Source organism: Aulonocara sp. 'chitande type north' Nkhata Bay, linkage group LG22 (assembly GCF_057382095.1).
Source record: "Aulonocara sp. 'chitande type north' Nkhata Bay isolate Kocher_YH1m ecotype deep benthic linkage group LG22, A_spYH_male_GT1.1, whole genome shotgun sequence".
Taxonomy (NCBI): Eukaryota; Metazoa; Chordata; class Actinopteri; order Cichliformes; family Cichlidae; genus Aulonocara; species Aulonocara sp. 'chitande type north' Nkhata Bay.
This window is the reverse complement of record NC_141364.1, coordinates 21,754,170-21,773,883: the sequence shown is the minus strand read 5'-3', so window position 1 is coordinate 21,773,883 and position 19,714 is coordinate 21,754,170. Positions and strand designations below refer to the sequence as shown.

The window sequence follows — 19,714 nt, the reverse complement described above, 5'->3', positions numbered from 1 at the left end:
AATCATGATGAAATGCAAATTTGTTATGACTGTGTGGCTGTTCGGTTCCACTCGATAACAAAAGGCTCAAAAATGCTGACATTTAGAAACACAAAGAAAAATTTGTGCCAAATCTCCCCAAACGTCAGTCAGTCTGTGCACTTGTGGTGGTTGGTTTGGATCCATGCATGAGAATCCCCATTCTGCTCCCCTCTCACATTTGACCCCTTACTTTGTCCTCGCATCAGCTTATCCAAAGAATGGGAGGCTGAATGGAGAGTGAGGGCGAGGCTTCAGAGAGAAAATCACTGAGAACTCTCTGAATGACCACTTAGAAAGAAAGAAAGAAAGAAAGAAAGAAAGAAAGAAAGAAAGAAAGAAAGAAAGAAAGAAAGAAAGAAAGAAAGAAAGAAAGTTGGGCAGGTGTTTGAGATGCTTCAAAATAGAGTATGGTATGTATGTGTTTGTGCACACATGCATGTGTGTGTGTGTGTGTGTGTGTGTGTGTGTGTGTGTGTGTGTGTGTGTGTGTGTGTGTGTGTGTTTGGAGAACGATGAGGCCAGACCAGCGTGATGGAAAGCCCAGCCGACTGCTAACACAAACATAGCAGGGGGAGAAGAAAGGGAAGAGAAGGGGGAGGAGGGTGTGGAGGTGGGAAAAGTTGGGGGAGGAATGACTCAGAAGAAGAGTGGCTTGTGTCGGGTTAACAACAATGACAGCTGTCATTAAGATAGTGATGTAGGCCAGTGCTGATGACCAGGGCAGAGGACCTGTTTACACTGGAGTCCATTATCAAGTTTGCTCAGCAGTGAATACCTCTATTTTTTATGCCCTCTGGTCACCACGAAACCGTCGCTGTCACCTTCAGCCTGCAGAGAGGAGAGACTTGAGCCTGGGCAGAGAGAGAGAGAAAGAAAGAGACTGCGTGGAAGCTGCTTTTCAGGGATGTTTCACACACTTAGAAAACAGTGGGGTGTGTGTTTGCATCATTATCATAATTGGGGGTGACTGCTTGGAGTGTGGACGGGGAGGTGTCAGCACTCCAAAAATTCCCATTGGACAAATTATGTGAATGAATGGATGAATGAATGAGAGGAGAGGCCGGCTGGGTCTGCTCCAGGCTCCTGAGCAACAGATGGAGGCCAAAGAAGAGCAGATAAGCGCGATCTTATTGCTGCGCGTTGGCGCATTCACCGTCGCTGTTGAGGCCAGGAGCCAAGACAAGACTGGAATCTCTTTCTTTCTTTCTTTCTTTCTTTCTTTCTTTCTTTCTTTCTTTCTTTTACCTTGAAGACCCCCACCAGATACGAGCAGGCCAAAGATGGTCTGGGTTGCTAGTGTTTTCTTGCTCCGTGGCTGTTTTCCTCGTGGATAAAACGTTCAGTTATTTACTAAGTACTTTTGGCTCTCTTCAGCGAAGCAGCCGGCGAGGAGGTTACTCTATGTCACTGGAATCTGCGCACAATGGAGTCAGACCCCCGCACCCCGTCACCTCCCCCTGTAGCACCAGCCTGTGAACCCCTCTGCGAGAGCTCTGGTTTTTACTGACCCCCCCCCAACTACCCCACACTATCATCCATCCACGCAGGTCCTCGCGCTCAGCGGTCCCCCTTACGGCTCCCTTAAGAAACAACAAAAACACCAGCGCTACACTCGGAATCCACCGCAACTCCTCCTTGTTCACCTCTCTTCCTCCTCTCCTTATTTGTCAGCCACCCCCCCCCCCCCCCACACACACACACACACACACACGCACGCCCCCTCCCCTTCTGAGCTCTCTCTCTCTCTCTCTCTCTCTCTCTCTCTCTCTCATACGTACAGCGGCGTGGTTACCATGGCAGTGGTTAAAACACGGTTATTCTCCTGCTCTCGGCGTATGATGTTCACTCAGCATGATGTTGGTTGCGCGCCGGCTGAGCTCTGATTGGCTCTCCCGTGTGTAACTCCTGCGTGTGCTCTGTCCCGGGATGAGACTTTTACCATCAGCTGTGAGGCGAAGCTGTGAGAAGCTCTCGGAGACGCGTCGCACACCTGCGGCTGGGTGGAAATAGATGGAGGTGACTCGCACTCCGCCGATTGCTTCACCTCCTCTCGTGGCCCACGGGGGAGCGCGCTTGTAAGCTGATTTGACCGGTCGATGTGAATGCCTCTCCGGGATTAGAGGGCTATTTGGGTGAACCACGATGTCCCGCGGCTTGGGCCAGCACTCACGGTTATTGTTCATGCGCCGGCGAACGCACGGTGTCCGGTCTCCCCCGGTTCATCTCCAGTAGCCGTACAGCTCCGCTTCCCGTGTCTCCTCGCTGCTTGGCTCCGGTCTCCTACCCGGTGTGGACAGAATAATATGACTTCCTGGCTACGCACATACGACAGCGCCTGTCTGTGCCTCCTGCTCTGCTGTTTGGTGGTCGCTTTCAGCGGAGAATCCTTCAGTGCCGGTGAGTGGAGGCTCATTGGGGGCTAATTACATCCCATCTCAGCAATTAGACTGCATCTTGTAGCTATCACTGTCAAGCGATCATTAGCGTCCCCCACATCCCACATTCTCTGTAGTCTCTGCAGGAGGTCACGCAAAAGACTCGTAATGAGCATTTGTTTCATGTGGAGGAGTTACAAACTAGTTATTGATGAGAAGTAATGACAGCCTCACTGCAGTAGCAGGTAACACTCCAGCCCTCTTTGTTGAGCACATTACCGAACATTTAAAATTAGAAGTTAGGCGATTAACCTTCACAGTCTTTTTTGCCAGAGGCCAAGATTTTTAACTGGGTGAGAGTGCGCTGTTAGTGATGCTCAGACCTGCAGCTTTTCTCCTTTTGTCCTACATTACAACCTCACTGAAGCTCCCTGGAGAATAACTCTGGAAAATTAGATTCCAGCAGATAAATCACTACACTAATTCCACTACAAAAAGCCTTTCTTTGTCACTCAGTAAAGTCTGAATCCTTACTGTATTTTTTTCTGCAAACCTTGCATAGACATATCCTGTTTGAGTGCCTAGTTATGGACTCCCTACATATGCACATTCTCACTAAATGATTGACTAATTAGATGTGGTATGGATGTGTGTATTGGTGTTGGGCGAGGGGTTACTACTCCAGCAAATCCAGTACCTGCTTCCAGATGGTGGCTGATTTGTGCTGAACAGCCTCTTATGAGATGCTAAGTGGTGCTCCTATCATCAGAAGTGTCTAATGTCCACAGGGGTTCAGCTGCATGGCTAATAAGTGTTGACACACACATTCTTTCATATGCTAATCTCAGATTCTTCCCTCCTCCTCTTGCCGATCTTTTTTCTTCTTCCCTGCAATCATTTTTCTCTCTCTGCCTCCTCCACCTTTCGTCCTCCCTTCCTTGAGCAGGTGACAGCGTGTGTCGGTCTCCTGGCATCACCTCTTGTACAGACTGCCTCAGCCGTGGGCCACAGTGCGCCTGGTGTTTCGAAGAGGTAGGAATGCGTACGAACGTGTGTTTGTGTGTGTCAGAGACAAACGTGGCAGGCATTGGACAGCATTCCTCAGATGACACGAACCAAAGCTTTGATCCAGTCCACAAATATGAATATAATATGAACGTTAGAGCTCGGCGGCCTGCGTTATGACTCATGTGAGTTGCGCCGGCCGCTCGTGTGAATGTTTCCATGCACGTTTTCTCAGGCAGAAAGCAGAGACAGAGCCACTTTTCCATCCATGTGTTTAGTCTCCACACACTTACACATATTGCTGCTTCCGCCCATGCCTCTATCTGTCTGTGTGTCGGTCTGTCTCGTAAAGAGCCCACCCCGAAACAGACGTGAGGAGCTGTAAAGCTTTCTGGTGCCACACCAGTAACAACACACAGATAAAAAATACCAAACCAAACTGTCAGCATGTGTGCATTTACAGACTTCAGGTGCTTTCCCACCCTGTAAGTCCTACACTTCTTGACATCATCAAGTGGGGCTGGGTTCACTGGTGTGTGTGTGAGCCCTCAAACATTACCTCCTACACACACAGAGACACACACACACATACAAGGTCATATAAACTCACAGAGCCATGCTTGGATAAGTATTAAACAGTGCCGGTCTTGTTAATATGCATGTTCACATTTGGCTGTTAATATTCAGAGTCCAGTGAAAAGACAGACTGTGTAAGGAAAGTCCCAGAAAGTCAGTCTGAAACTTTTTGGCATTCAGAGTTGTTACAGGGCATATTATAGCCACAGGGAACACCATAAATACACACAATCCAGTCCAGGTTTCAGGTTCAGGTCCTGGTCACATAGTTTGCTACAGTTTCAGGTTCTATTGTAGACCACGGTTTTCCTCAACCGTGTGTTTTTTAAAAAAAATTTCACTCTTTCATCCCTTATCTGTTTCCCCCTCATGCTTTTTAAAAAATGACTGATCTCAGTCTGGCCCATGACAGATTAATTACAGTGTAAATACACATATTTAGGGGTGTAATTTTACGGGGGGGGGGGGGGGGTGTTTGTGCCACTTCTTTGTATTTGTGAGTTTTTTTGCTACAGTACCAAAGGTCACTAAGCCTCTCCAAAGCTATAAGGCATGACACTGTTACATTCTGCCGTTGTGGCAGCTGACTATTAGGAGAACTTAATCAAGAATCTGAAGACAATAAGGGCGCCTAATCACATTTTGAACTGTCCAAACTAACACTGAGCAAATTTCCACCGTGTTGGAATACACGGAGAATAAATCCGGAGTAAATCCAAACAGGCACCTCCACCTGGTGCTTGAAACTGATGAGTAATTTCAAGGGTCCGATAGCAAAAAACAGTCATGGCTCTCATGTCGGGGTAACTCCATCAAAAATCAATACAAGCACACTGAAAGCAATCAGAATGAAAAATGAAACCACTGATTAATTGTGAAACTGGTTTCAGTATAGCATGTTTCCCTGAGTGGAATAAACGAGGGAAGACTTTGCACGTCTGTGACATCAGGCAGGTGCGCAGGAGAAAGAGAAACGGGTCAAAAGTTGCCCAACGGCTCCAGAAGTGTTGCAAGTAAATCCTTTTTTTTGAATGTTTGTCAGTGTGCAGGAGTCTGCAGCATGTGTGAGTCTTTCACTACATACTTCACAGTGAGCAAAGGTTAAAAAATTAACTAATGGGTTAAACATTAACTAGATTACAGCCTTTAAACGCAGAGTGTTAGGCATACATTTTTGAATTGATGGAGACGATGGAGACATCGGCACAAGTGTAGAGAAAATCTATAATTTTTCTTCTGACCTTGAAATTGTTTACTCTCGCTCTTGCTCCAGACGGGCTGAAGGAGATGTGCTCATCATACAGATGAGATTACAGCGAAAACATGGCTTCCTTGTATGCTCTGTTTATAGAGTTTAAAATTGCAAGTGAGCTATACCCTACAGACTTTTGTGATATTGTGCATGTGCAAAAAATGCTCTCCTATATTAAAATTTATAATGTTAAATAAAATTGATGAAATTCAAACATGTTGTTTTTTGAAACATACACTTCATTTGAACTTGTAACCAACTAACTGGGGAACATATCCTACGTAATTTTGATAAAGGGCAGTACGTCTTTAACAGCACTCTGAAGCCATTATTACCTTTTATTATTTGCAGTATATAAAATAGTGTAGAACCCAGAGAAATCTGTGAAAGCAAAGGGGAAAGAAAGGCTGAAATCCAACATTGAACGGCCTTGATTTGTTGCCCTCAGGCAGCACTCAATTACACAGTGGAAATCACTGAATGGCTTTTGGAGCACTTTTAAAACCAACGTCAGCCAACAAACAGACCGTCAATGTATGCACACTTATCCACAATGAAGAGGAGAAAAAAGGATTTATACAAGATGCAGAAATACAGTTACAATGGGTGGGCCCAAGCTCATTTAGGAGGGTGCAAAATTGACCAAACAAAAGTCCTTTTGGAAATCAAGGACGCCGCCTCCTGTGGGCTGAAGAAGAGACAGACCATCTCAACCCCCGCCATCTGTTATTTGTATTCATTAGCGCACATGGCGTGAGTGACTTACATGTGCAAAGGCACCGTTAATATTCAATATTACAGGCTTTGAAGTCACATGTGCTCTCATTGTTGTTTAATAAAAGAAGGCTTTGCTTAATTCGTCAAGATAATGCAAAATGAGTCCTCTGTCACCTTTTGGAGACATTTTTACCTAAAGTGTTGTTAGCGTTTTGTTGGAAGTGAATTTGCTTTTTGGAACAAAAACAATGACGTTTCAGGTTGTATTATGTTTTTGCTGTTTTCAACGACACGTTTAAATTATTTGCTCATCCGTCCATTCCCACATCACCTGTGACGAAGCTTTTGCAGATGAATTTACAGTGAAGGTGAAGACTGAGACAAAGTATGGTGGAAGCAAGAGGTGTTTATTTGCCCACATGTATCTAACGCCATGACAGTTAGTGGTAGATCAAGCTTTCCAACAGCAACAACAATCTCTTGTCTAATGACAAATGGCAGCTTTAAATACTCTCAGCTGTTTAGGACTAAACCATTATTTACTCCCAGGTGAGTTTACCAAATTGTAGCATTCCACCTTCTATATACAATACACAATCTGAATTAATAAATAAATACATTTTATCATTCTCTGATAATTAAATATGTTATATTTTAACCTTATACCTTAACCCTATTAAAAAAACACCAAAAACCCATGTATAGAGATTTCTCACACCTCCTTAACCCATGGCCTCTCCTGGAACCTTTAAATGTCCGGACCACTGGGGAAATATTTGCCCAAACACCCTGGAGAGGACACAGAAAAGGTCTTTGCACCAACACTTTTACCTGTAGACTTTAAACACACACACTTGCTTAAGTTTTACTTGGCAGTAGACCTTATTTGCTCCCAGTAACAACCTTTCCTCACAGACAACCACCACACTTCTCAGTGAGGAGCAGCTGTGCAGGACCTGGAGCAAAAGGCCACCTGCTAATTATTAAATAACTCAATAAATATTCAATAAATAATTAAACCTCTTGTGTGCAAATGGTTATTGATGTGCAAGTCTATCCTTAAAGTGCAGTGCTCAATAAAGTGCTTTTAATAAAGTGCAAAGGTGCTTCTAAAGTGTGCAAGTTACCACAATACAAATTATACTAGTAAGGAAGCCCTCTTCCTTACATCATCCTAACTCGTTTTAGATACAGGGTTGGATTTTAAAACCAGCATATTTTGAATGAAGGGCAAACTGACCATTTTGAACTTTATGTTTTCACCTGTAGGGCTTTCTAGATGGGGCGGGGCTAAGTCAGCGCTGTGACTTGCCAGTTAACCTGCTCAGGAGGGGCTGTGCACTGGAGTTCATGGAGCAGTCAGAGGTTAAGGTGGAGGTCAACGCCACCATCAGCAGCACACAAGTTTCCCCAAGAGACATCAGCATCACCCTCAGACCAGGTAGATGACGTGATAACTTGGGTTGGGCGTAAAAACGATCAGACTCTCTTAATAATGTGTTCAGTATGCAGAAAACACACCATTGCAGCGATAGTGTATTATTTTGTGTGCCCAGCAGGGCAGTTTGTGAATGTGCTGAACACCAGTGCAATATCAGAAAATAAGAATGTGAAAAATCTCACCTTCTTTAAGGATCAGGCCATAAGACCTCATCCACATCACATGCGGTGCTGTATTTAGTAGCTCAGCAGCACAGCGAGTACTGCCTGCAGCGCCGTATGGGAGCATACAGCACCAAGCGGTGGGTGTTCAAATTTCCACTGACTAAAAGTGTTAACAGTTTCCGAGATGGGTGCTTCAAGAATCACTGTTAGTGTTTAAGCCTTCAGGAAAAAAAACTATAATAAAGGCATCATTGTGGAGAAATGGTGCCCTAAGCACTAAATGAAGTCACAGTCCCAGTGTGAGTGTGTGTGTTGTATTCTGAGCTTTTGGTAGCTGGTTCGGCTGCTGCGAATAGCAGTGCGGTTAGTCCCCTTCCACTGAAATCGCTGTCCTTCCTCGTAATTACACACATATATATATAGATGAGCAGCAAAGTGAGAGTAAAGGGAAGATGCCTTGCAGTCCGGACAGTTCAGCCAACCTCTACCTAACAAATGTTTCACTGCATCTCTGCTTCACGTAGATGCTGGTGCTGCAGTGCACCATGCAGTATTTTTGAACTTTTGCTCATTGCAGTTTATGTTGTGCGTGTGTGTTTGTTTCTAGGTTCAGCGGCCAGTTTCATAGTGTCGGTGAAGCAGCTGGAGCGTTATCCCGTGGACCTGTACTACCTGGTGGATGTATCGGCTTCTATGCAGGAAAACCTTGATCAAGTAGGTTTGAAAATGCTTGTCTGTCACTCTGCTGCTCAGTGAGTCAGTGAGGATTTGTTCCACGCCTTCTTCTTGAAGGTTCTATATATAAATATAGCTGCAAGGACTATTTGCTGTGTAAAAACATAATTAAGTCAAGGCTTGCATAAATGAGAAGTCTCACCAGGATCTATAAACAGTAAGTAGGCCCAGTGAGATGGACACTGACTTTATAACTACTACAGATTAAACTTTTTTTTAAATGAAGCAGAGGAAATGGGAAGTAAATCAGCTTCTTTTTTTGTCTATTGTGCCTGATTTATTCTGGATCATCTTCCAAATCTTCTTATTTTATATCCTCTTGCACGCCTCCTTCTTTTGCTCTTCCCTTCTCGCCTGCTGCTCTTTATCTGTCCTTGTTCTACCTCTCCAACCTGCTTTCTGCGTGCTGCACAGCTGAAGACGGTGGGTGTAGCTCTGTCCCTTCGTATGACGGAGCACTCCTCAGACCTTTGGCTGGGTTTTGGCTCATTTGTGGACAAGCCTGTTTCTCCTTACATCAACGTTCATCCTTCGAAGATCCACAATCCCTGCAGGTAAGATCATTTGTTAGCTAGAGTCGGCAGATACAATGATACACTCGAAGAGGGATGTCATCATTTCAGTGATCATGTAAAAAATATATACAAAGATGCATAATTTAGCTTTTTAGTTGCTTGGGGGAACATTGTCATCAGGATAAGCTGAGCATATAACAAATAGCTCTGCAGTTCCAAATCTTGCAAACAGGACCTCATTTTTTAATTAATTTATTTATTTTTTGTGTCTCACAAGTGATTTTGAAATACGCTGTCGACCAGCCCACGGCTTCCACCATGTCCTTAGCATGACAAGCAATATGAGCGAGTTTACGCGGGTGATCAAGCGCCAGCGCATCTCTGGAAACATGGACACACCTGAAGGAGGACTAGATGCCATGCTGCAAGCTGCGGTCTGCCAGGTGGGCATTTGTTCATATGTAGTTTGCGTACATGAATGCATATAAAACTCCCTCAGAGGCTGTTAGTGACGTATAGTGATGTGTTTTAACAGCACAGGACCAATTAATGTAGTTTTTCCACCCTTACTCGATTGTGCCGGCTCAACCCTGCATTCTCATAATTGTTGTTGCTATAATCCATCAGATGTATTAGTTTAGGTTGCAGAAATAATCAAAGGCTTCCCTAAAACAATATCATCTACATGGCAACATGTGTCACTCCATAGCCTGTCTATATTGCCTCCACAGTGCAAGTTACCCTAATGCTCACTACATACCACTGAGACTTCTGGCTTTTGAAATGTGTTTTAATAACAAGCTCCTCTTAATTCAAGTCATTATTTGGTAAATTCACCTTTGGATGCTGTCACAGCACTGAGTCTGTGTGGACAGGTCTGAGTCATGGTGGCACATCTGGACACTGCAATTGTACACCACTCCTCTTTGCAAAACTCCTCAAGCTCTGTCAGGTTGCACAGGGTCAGGCATGAACAGTGCTTTTCAAGTCCAACAACAAATTCTCCATTGGCTTGAGCTCTGGGCTTCGATTCAACCACTCCAAAACACTCACCTTGTTGACTTTAAACCATTTCCGTCTAGCTCGTGCCTGAATGCTTTGCGTCTTAGGTTCGCGTATTAGGTTGGAATTCTCTTGGAGACTGAATCAGATGGTCTTTCAGGATTTATCTATCATTGCTGTATTCATTTTATGTTTTGCCAGAGATGGTGTGTTTGCCAAAATATATAGAATGTCTGTTGCTACCTTAACAAAGTGTCTAGTGTGATGACTTAAAAAGTTGATTTTGGTCTCATCAGACTAGAGACCCCAGACTCCCACATGCTTTTAGATGAACTTATCCCCTCTCTTCCATAAAGCCTGAGCAACATCTCAGGTGCTGAAGCTTTTAACTCCTTCAGAGTAGTCATAGGTGTCTTCGTGGCCCCCACCTTACTGGTGTCCTTCTCACACAGTCACTGTTTGTGAGGACGGCCTGCTTTAGGCAGATTTACACATGTGTTTTTTCTTCCAGTGATGACGAATTTAACTGAACTCCAGGGGATTTTCAGTGACTTGTACGCTGACCTATAGTTTTCCTAATCTTTTCCCCGACTTGCTTGGAGCGTTCTTCTGTCCTCATGGTGTAATTGTTGCCAGGAATACCGATTAACCTTGACTGAATCTTTCACACACAGGTGTCTTTATACTACAGTCACTTGAGACACATTCACTGCACTTTGGTAATCTGCACTTCATTAACTGTGAAACTACAATTGGCTGGAGCTCTGTTGAATTAGTTCAGTTACTTTAAAGGGTTTGAATATTTATGCAGTGACTTATTTATTATATATTTATATATTTTTGATTAATGTTGATTAATTTAGCCCTGTGTCGAATTGGCGACTTGGTGTATCCCGCCTCTCGCCCTATGGTAGATAGACTAGATAGATAGTCTATCCACCACCACGACTCTGATAAGAATAAACAGAAGAGAATGGATGATTAATTTCCTCTACTTTACACAGTTTCTTTAGTGAATTCTTAAAAAGCCAAATTATATTGACCCTGATTCCATCCCAGCCAAGTGGTAGAGTAGACGCTGTATATGTAAATCTAAGGGGTGTTTTCTAATTGTAAGTAGGTGTTAAATCTGCAAATGTAAAAGAAGCGTTTACTCTTTTCTGGAAAAATAGTGGCACCCTGAAAGCAATGCATATTGCCACAGGAATCCCACTAAGTATTAACTCCACATGTGGGGTATGGCAGACACACACACTGAGATTCACAGTTGCTTACATTATAGCTTCTGTGGGGGTTATGTGTCACACCATGCAGGGGGCCCCTGAGTAGCCATGTCGGAGAGAAACACCACAGTGGTCATCAGTCTAGAAATAGACTCCATTATGCCAGGCCTACTCACTAGGTTTCCCTAAATACACACACACGTGCACACTGGCCCATTTTCTCACGCTGAGAGAAAGGAGTCACTGTATGAGTCACAGACATAAAAATCGAGACTCCCGGTTCTTTATTTAATTGGACATTACAGAAAAGCCTGATCATCACCGAAAATAATCCAGTTCACATGTGTAAAATGTTTCGCCTTGCATTTTTTCCCACACTTGTAAATCCTTAAAATGTGATGCATGCACATTTTTCCACATCACTCCGTCATGATTTAAAGGAATAACAAAAACCACTCTGCAAAAACAGGCTGTAGAGACGTTCAATAGATCTCTGCTTGTGTTTGAATTTTTTTGGTATTAGGATGAAAATATGTAAGTTTTGCTAAATTAATGGCCAAAAATAACATTGCACGTTGCCTTCCTTCTGCATTTTAGAGGGCTGTTGGTTGGAGACCAGAGGCAAAGCGTCTGTTGCTCCTGATGACCGACCAGCCTTCTCACCTCGCCCTGGATAGCCGGCTGGCAGGGATCGTCGTGCCACACGATGGTCTGTGTCACCTGGAGGACAACGTCTACAAAGGCAGCACCAGGATGGTGAGGAAACTTGCAAAAGCTAAAGCATCAAACTTTAAGCTCACATAATCTCACTTTAATGTGGACCAGATGAATTACTACAGGCTTTGAGGTGACAGGAGGTTTACTTTGCTTTTCAGGATCATCCCAGTTTGGGTCAGTTGTCTGATAAGCTCCTTGAAAACCATATCTACTCCATCTTTGCTGTGGAAAAGCAGCAATACCAGTGGTATGAGGTAATGTGCCCCTACACGTGCACTTAGTAATATACTGAGAAGGCATACAATCAGCCACAGATTCTCAAGTTTTGACTCATACATATCTTGCTCATTTCAGGAGCACATTTGAGAGGGGAAGATTTTTAAAAGCATTACGTTTTTTTCTACTCTCGTCTCCCTTTCCTTTTCCAGGAGCTGATACATCTGCTACCTGGCTCCTACCTGGGAAAATTAGGCCTCTTCCAGGCTCCGAATCTCATTGACCTGGTGGTGGATGCATACAAGGTACAAAGCACTCAGCTACACCTCCCCTCGTAGGCTCTTTGTCCTCTTTGTAGCGTCTTATTCATTCTTTGGACAAAGACGGGAACAAGTGAAAGGTGGGAGAGACGAGAAGAGCAGCACTGTGAGAGCTGGAATCACAACCCCACACATTCCTGGCTCAGAAATGTTGAGACAAAGTTTGCTGCCGGTCTGCTGAAGCAACACAAACTTTTGTTGTTCTCCTTGACTTGTTGAATCATGCGGACTGAGTAATAGCGCATGTCCTGTTTGAAAAGTGCGTCCTGTTTATGTGTACCCCAGAAGTTGAAGTTTGAAAACGGGGAATGCAAGAAAAATCTTAAATGATCTCAAACTTAAAGTGCTTAAGTTTGGGGAAAATTGATGATGGGGAGAGACCTAAAGCCTGAAGAAAGAAAAACAACAACAGGAAACAACACGGACGAGAACTTGAGGTTACGGAAGGTTAGGTTTTGTATGTGTGTGTGTGGGTGAGTGAGACTCACCACGGGGTTAATTCTGTTGGCAGAGTATAATCTTGCCTCAGGCACAGCGCTCCATTGTTTGCTTCGAGAATCTGCCGAATCCACAGAATCGGGTGCGCAGCCACGCATACGTGCCGAAACACACACACATACACAAACAGCGCCGCCTGAACAGAAGCTGGCATTATAATGGCTATCAGATCCCCACAGAAACCATGTGTCCTAATCAGAGAGGGACACAAAGATGCTATTTTCGGCCCCACCTCCTTGTTCCCATAAATCCCTGTATTTCAGGAAGAAAGAGAGGGCGACAGTAAGGGCTTTCAGGCAACATGTGACAACTTTGATTAATGAGCCTCTTTTCCCCCCCTTTCTTTCGTCATTGCTGTTCACTCACACAGATTACGTTCATTAAAATTTCAAGCTGTTCCTAGCATTCCCTTTTATCTTAACCTACATTGCTTTGTAGTCAGCACAGTAAGCTATGATAAGTTTCTTTATATCAGGCTCTCAGTGTAATGCTGCTTGTCTCTCTGTTTTCGATGTGCCCAGAGGTTGTTATCAGAGGTGGTGGTGTCCGTGTCGGTGGAGGACAAGGCGGTCAGCAGGTACTGGGTGTCTGTAACTCCTCTCTGCCCCGATGGATCCACTGCTGCAGAGCACAGTTGCACGGGGGTGCAGCCCAACCAGACGGTAAACACCCAGCAGCGTCAGAGCCACCAGAGATGTCACAAGGCATATATTAGTTGTATCAGATTACCCTGACATACACAAACGCCCTCGCACTGAGAGCTTTACGTGACAGAGAAGATTTGGTAAATAATCCGAGCTGAGCGGATTACACGGACTGTATTTAAGAGGAAAACATTTCCATGTGATTTCGCGACCTTTTCCTCCAGAAATCCCTACCTCACCTAACACGAGAGCCTCGATACAGACAAATAGGACATTTATATTTAGAATGAGGTCATTGGACTTGTACTCCTTAATACCTGTTCTGTTATCCAGCAGAGAAAAAGAAACCTTCACCAGTGCCGAGAGCACTTTTTGATATTTCTCAGCTGTGCACGGTAGTTTTTCTACTTAAGCAGCATGACTTTATCAGAGGTTACTGTAGCTGTAGCAGCCAAAGAGACCTTTGCTTTGGCACTAATTATAGCATCTTCAGTGCATTTGGGAATGATTTTACTCCCCTTAGCTTCCTGCGAGACTTCTTTCATCACATTTTGGGGTTCTAAACTTTTATTGAACCTCGGCATACTAAATCACTGCTCTACAGAGTTACTCCACTGTACAAAGAAACTCAGGCCTTTTAATCTGTGGGTGGATTAGAGACGAATTATGGAAACAATTACCAGAATGGAGATAAAAATCAATAGAAAGGCTGACTGTGAACTCAAAGCTTTGGCATGCGCAACTTTCCACATCAGCCAACAGAATAATTGTTCAAATTCAGCCTAAGAATCCATTTTCCTGTCCAACTGTTTGAGCTGTTAGGGATTTCTGTAATCATGCAGCCAGATTTGGCTTATTAGATTAGATTATTATTAGATTATTTAGATTTACAGCCTCAGTTTGGTGCAGAAAAATGATTTCTGTATAATCCACATCGCTGTGTAAGTGTAGAGGATGTTTAAGATAGTCTCTCTGATGTAAATGTCTATGTCAGCATGCTTACAACAATACTGAGGGCCTGAGTTTAGCATGTTAACTAATGAGGATGGCATGAGATGTGGTCATTTAGTCGTGAACAAAAGTAGTGAAGAAACTGGAATTTCTACCTGCTGTTGCTAGGCAAACAAGACACTCTATCACTAAATCGATGAGGTTCATAGCATAAAATATTACGGTAGTTCTTTTTGAACTGGGCCATGGTGGTGCACCAGATGACCAACTGACCTTGCCGCCCACATAAATATACAACTAGAACACAGCTCTATCCCTCTTTCAACATCCCCTGCTGCTCTTTATAAACATATTTGTTTTACGCAGGTCTACTTCAATATCACAATTGGCCAGCACTCCTGTCCTGATGACGGTAAAGATGAAGATGTGACAGTCATGGTCCGTCCCGTGGGTTACAACGAATCCACTGTTGTGAGGATCCGCTCTAAATGTCAGTGCACATGTGGACCGGCGGGACAGTGCCGTGATGCCAACGCGTCACCATGCAAACAGACCCAAAATGGCAACAATCAGGAGGAGAGGCCGAACTACGGGATGATGAAGGACTCGGATTCAAACAAGAACTGCAAAGCAGATGGGTCTGATGTGGTCTGCAGTGGCCGCGGAGTGTGCGAATGTGGGAAGTGTGTTTGTGAGCAGAGCAGGCTCGGTGCAGTGTACGGGAAATACTGCGAATTAGACGACTTCTCCTGCCCTTACGAAGGAGGGCTGCTGTGTGGAAGTAAGAGGGGCACACTCTGAAAATTAGTTCATAGTGATACTGCTAATGTCAAGATGACTAGTGCACGATTTTTCTTCGTTAACTTCTCTAATGCCTTTTCCTCTCATCTCTCTCCTGTCTCTCAGGTCGGGGTGTGTGTGTGCTAGGTGAATGTGTGTGTGAGGATGGATGGACAGGCGATAGCTGCAACTGTCCCGTCTCCACAGCAACCTGCCAGTCATCAAATGGCTTGCTTTGCAGCGGGAGAGGGAAGTGTGTGTGTGGTAAGTGCGTGTGCGACGACCCCCAACACTCCGGAGACTTCTGCGAGCGTTGCCCTGCGTGCCAAAGCACCTGCCAATCATACTGGTAATTAGCGACTTATATTTAGTACCGCAAAGCACGATGGGAGCTCCGACAGATCGAGCTGTATGCTTGAAGTTGAAACTGTAGTGATTTGTTATTTCTGTTTGCGTTGCTTTGCCTCTTAGGACGTGTGTGGGCTGCCACCTTTCTCATGGTCTGACCCAAGAAGAGGCGGGACAGTGCAACCACACCTGTGCACCGCTGGTCGGCTACATGGATGACATGTCAGGTAGAGCTGGTGTGATTCAATTCAATTTTATTTATATCGCACCAAATCACAACGACTGTTGCCTCGAAGTAAATAATAGAGAGAAAACCCCATCATATGACCCCATATGAGCGAACACTTGGCGACAGCGGGAAAGAAAAACTCCCCTTTAACAGGAACAAACCTCCAGGTTCAGGTTTACATATTTGTAGTTTTGTGGACACTAAAAAGGTTTTTTTCTTTAATTGAAGCTACGACAGATTTAGCTGTTTTTAATAAAAGCCTTGGCTCAGTTTGAATTTGCTCTTGGGTTTGAAATATATTACTATGTATTTACTATTTAACAAGCAACCCTTAGAGCTGCTTGTATTCATCTTTTTTTGCTAAGTTTGGCAATCTATAAAAGCAACATTGACAAGTTACACGAAGTGCTGTTGCACATGTTGGCAGTTTATTGCCTGCATTTTTGAGCCAAAGCCATTTGGTTATTTAGAAGCAGAGTGACAGATGGATTTCACTGAGAGCTGAGCATACTGCATGATAGCAACATGTCAATCACAAGGTAGCCCCGAACTAAACCACATCCTGTTTTAACACCTATTATACCTTAAATAATACAATCATTGAAAATGAATGAAATGAAAAAAGAACACCATGTTTTATTAAGTATGACTTAAAACTGTCTTCAGGGGCCATAAACTCACAAGGCAAGCATTTGCTGAAGTCATAAAAGAAGTGGAAAGTTGGGTTTCCCATAGATAACTATGTATCCTGACCTCGTTTTGCAACCAGAGATGCCACCCCCTGCTGGCCACTAAAAAGACTGCCTCTACATCACATTCTTTTTCATATACAGTTAGAGTTGCATTTCTGACCACCTGATGAGTGTAAGCCTACTATTCATTGACCTTTTAGCTCAGTTTTGTTCTCCACTGACTCCTAAAAAATCTGTTTCTTTAGCTTCAAAATGCTTTGTCTAACAGTTGGTCACTATTCGAGAATCAAGACCCCAGATTACTGAGAGGATTTGTATAGTCAGATTCTCATTGCACACAGATCTTCAATTACTTAATTTGGTTTTACTAAAATAAGGTTGCCTTCATGTCATACATTGTTATGCACTGAGCACTTCTTCTCCACTCTCTTCTTTTCACTCCCCATGTGTTTATATACCGCTGCAGCAGCATTAAATTCATCACATTTGTGTCTTCTCTCTCCCTTAGTCTGTGTTTTGTCTCCCTATGCTCTCTTTTTCTTTTTGCTTCTGTTTCTTCTCTTCTCTTTCCCTTCACAACCCCCACCCATCAAGGCAGATGGCTGCCCCTCCCTATGCCTGATTCTGCTGGAGGTTTCTTCCTGTTAAAAGGGAGTTTTTCCTTCCTACCACAAAGTGCTCGCTCACAGGCAGGTTACTTGATTGCTGGGGTTTTCTGCAGAATTCTGTAGGGTACCGTGTAAAGCACCTTGAGGCGACTGTTGTTGTGTGATTTGGCACTATATAAACAAACCTGAATTCAATTTGATTGAAACAAGAGAAGCTTTAAAACAGTGCAGCTCTGCAGCAGCACCACTCTGATCAATTTTTTTGTTTAAACTAACCCTCCAGGATTTGTTCTGGATCTTGGATCTATGTCTGGGTCTCACTGCTCCCTCTCTCTCTCTGGCTGTATTTTCAGGTCAAGCAGGGGAGACGTGGATTCACTGCATGTACATCAGTAACGACAGCTGTCGCAACAGCTATCGCTTTCAGACCAGCTCGAAGTCTGGTCAGGCTCAGCTTCTTATTAGCACAAGACCAGGTATGAAGTCAAAACTCACACACACACGCTTTAACTTGGGGTGATATCCGTTGATACCTCTGCTGCACTAGTGCACCCTGGTGTATTTGAGTCAGCAAGCCTGCTGTCAGTGTTACAGCTGTAATTTAGATTTCCCCTCAGTTTCCATCTCACTTTATGGATTTTTTCTTTTCAATCATCCACAAACACACACACACACACACCTCCTCACAGTTCACATTTGCCCTCAGTCTCGCACACATTATTATTGCACATCTAAGTGTTACAGATCACCCCGCCACCCTTACACCCCACCCTTTTCCAATTTTTGGAACAGCACTGCTTATTGTGCATCTCCCCCCCATCTCCCCCTATCCCCTCAAGCTTCCCTCCAACCACCCCCCCACCCCCCACACCCAACGGGACACTCTTCCTGCTCACACCCACTCCTCCCGGGTGCAGCAGGAGCCAGGTCTCTATGGTAACTCTGTTACAAAATGTCAGAGCAATCTTTGGGCTCTTTGTGTCGAGCAATCAGCCCGTCATCCACACATGCTCCCCAGCAGATACACAGCCAGCTGACTGTTCAGTACCGCAATAGTGGTACAGCTGCCGCCGAGCGAGCTCTGTGTGTGTGTGTGTCATATGTCATTTAAATGAGTAGCTCTGCTTTGTACTGCCTTTTTGTCTCCCCTGTTTTTCAGTGGACAGTCTCTTTCCTCTTTTAGTAACTTTTATTCAAATTCATTCATGCAAGTCCAACGTTTACATCCAAAACATACCATACCCAGCCTACACCTGGGTTTAGAGCCACTGAAATATACCTGATTAGCTCTTCACAGTTTCATATTGCTGAATCTGTACTTTTAGTTTTATTTAATCTGTACTTTCATGTTGCTCAAAGATGATTTTGATCAAAAATACTCCAAACTTTTGTCCCCATCAGTGAACAATACAATGTTATAGCTCTGCACAGTAAAACTGAGTGCGTTTATGTGTATGTGTCTACAGACTGTGTCAGCAGCAGCCTTCGGCTGGTGAGAACTTTCTTGAGCGTGTGCGCCCTGACCGTGTTGTGCGGGCTGGTGGTTGTGGCCGTGTCCCGGCTGTTGCTGCAGAAGAGGCGGTGGTCACCAGGGGGCACTGTTGAAGATGCAGGGTACCATTGCACTGGAAAGGTTAGCTCTCTGATATCCTTGAGGAATTTCTCAGTGCTGTCTGATTTTAAATGAGAGCCAAAGTGTCCCTGGAGCCCTGAGCAGCAAAGGTTCATTAGGATATTTATGTGAAGTAGTACCGGCAGCTGAAACCAGCAGTGAGGAATGTGAGTGTGCTCTTAGAGGTACAGCTGTGTTTTACATTTCCTCCCAACTCCCAGCTCAGCAGCTACAGTTTCCAGCTTTCTGACCTTATAATGACATACAGCACTTTGGAGAAGAGGAAGATGGGAATTTCTTAGCAATGGTTACTGGTTAGGGGTGGCGAGGGGGGTTCCTGTTTATGGCACTGCTGCAGATCATCTTAATGATACTGACGATTGTGGACTGTGTTTAAGAATCAGGACCATCTGTCTGGTTAACATTTACAGTTCTTTGCTGATTTTTTTTTTATGACATTTTACTGTCAGGGGGAAGTTTTGCTTTTGAGTAACAAAGACTTACTCTTCACTTCTCAGTCATGGGAAAGGCCACATAGACTTTGAGTTTACCTGCCTAATATCCACCAAGGGTTAAGTTTAGCATGTTTAGCCACATGCTGAACTTTCAGTAAATAGGGGACGCATTTAGATTTCAAATAAAGCCACAGAGTTTCTGTTAAAAGCTTTTCCACGTGGGTGTTTGAAGCAGGTGAAAATGCTATAAAAAGGGGAGGACATTAACCAAACCCAGTGACCTGGTGGCTGTTAAGAGGTTAAGATCCTCTGTGTACCTGTAAAGGCTCCAGAAGGACTGTGAAAATGACCCTTAACTCATAATCTTGGCTTTACCAACAAATCTTTACCAGAAATAAATCACAATTAAACAGACTAACACTTTGAGTTCTCCACTAATATGAACACTCACAAGCTGTAACCACGGAAACATCTGTCACACATGACATGTAGGAGTCATGTGGGGGGAAAAGGCAACTTGTAAAGCATTATGGGAACCGTAGTATGTAGTATTTTGGACTAATAGTGAAGAAGTCTTCTGAAGTGAGCATCTGTGTTCATCTCAGACTCCAATATTAC

At 44.0% G+C, this 19,714-nt stretch overlaps 1 protein-coding gene across 1 annotated transcript in view; it reads left to right on the top strand.

Annotated features, from left to right (window-relative positions):
• The first annotated feature begins 1,814 nt into the window (after positions 1 to 1,814).
• Positions 1,815 to 19,714, top strand: part of itgb8 (integrin, beta 8) — a 19,579-nt gene continuing 1,679 nt past the window's right edge. Inside the window, exons 1-15 of the mRNA XM_086279571.1 lie at positions 1,815 to 2,418; positions 3,343 to 3,428; positions 7,216 to 7,387; positions 8,159 to 8,265; positions 8,701 to 8,840; positions 9,079 to 9,244; positions 11,624 to 11,782; positions 11,902 to 11,997; positions 12,172 to 12,264; positions 13,299 to 13,439; positions 14,739 to 15,153; positions 15,279 to 15,501; positions 15,624 to 15,727; positions 17,383 to 17,505; positions 18,496 to 18,662. Of these exons, the coding sequence (XP_086135697.1) occupies positions 2,325 to 2,418; positions 3,343 to 3,428; positions 7,216 to 7,387; positions 8,159 to 8,265; positions 8,701 to 8,840; positions 9,079 to 9,244; positions 11,624 to 11,782; positions 11,902 to 11,997; positions 12,172 to 12,264; positions 13,299 to 13,439; positions 14,739 to 15,153; positions 15,279 to 15,501; positions 15,624 to 15,727; positions 17,383 to 17,505; positions 18,496 to 18,662 (2,286 nt within the window). The 5' untranslated portion in view covers positions 1,815 to 2,324. The remainder of the gene's footprint in view (positions 2,419 to 3,342; positions 3,429 to 7,215; positions 7,388 to 8,158; positions 8,266 to 8,700; positions 8,841 to 9,078; positions 9,245 to 11,623; positions 11,783 to 11,901; positions 11,998 to 12,171; positions 12,265 to 13,298; positions 13,440 to 14,738; positions 15,154 to 15,278; positions 15,502 to 15,623; positions 15,728 to 17,382; positions 17,506 to 18,495; positions 18,663 to 19,714) is intronic.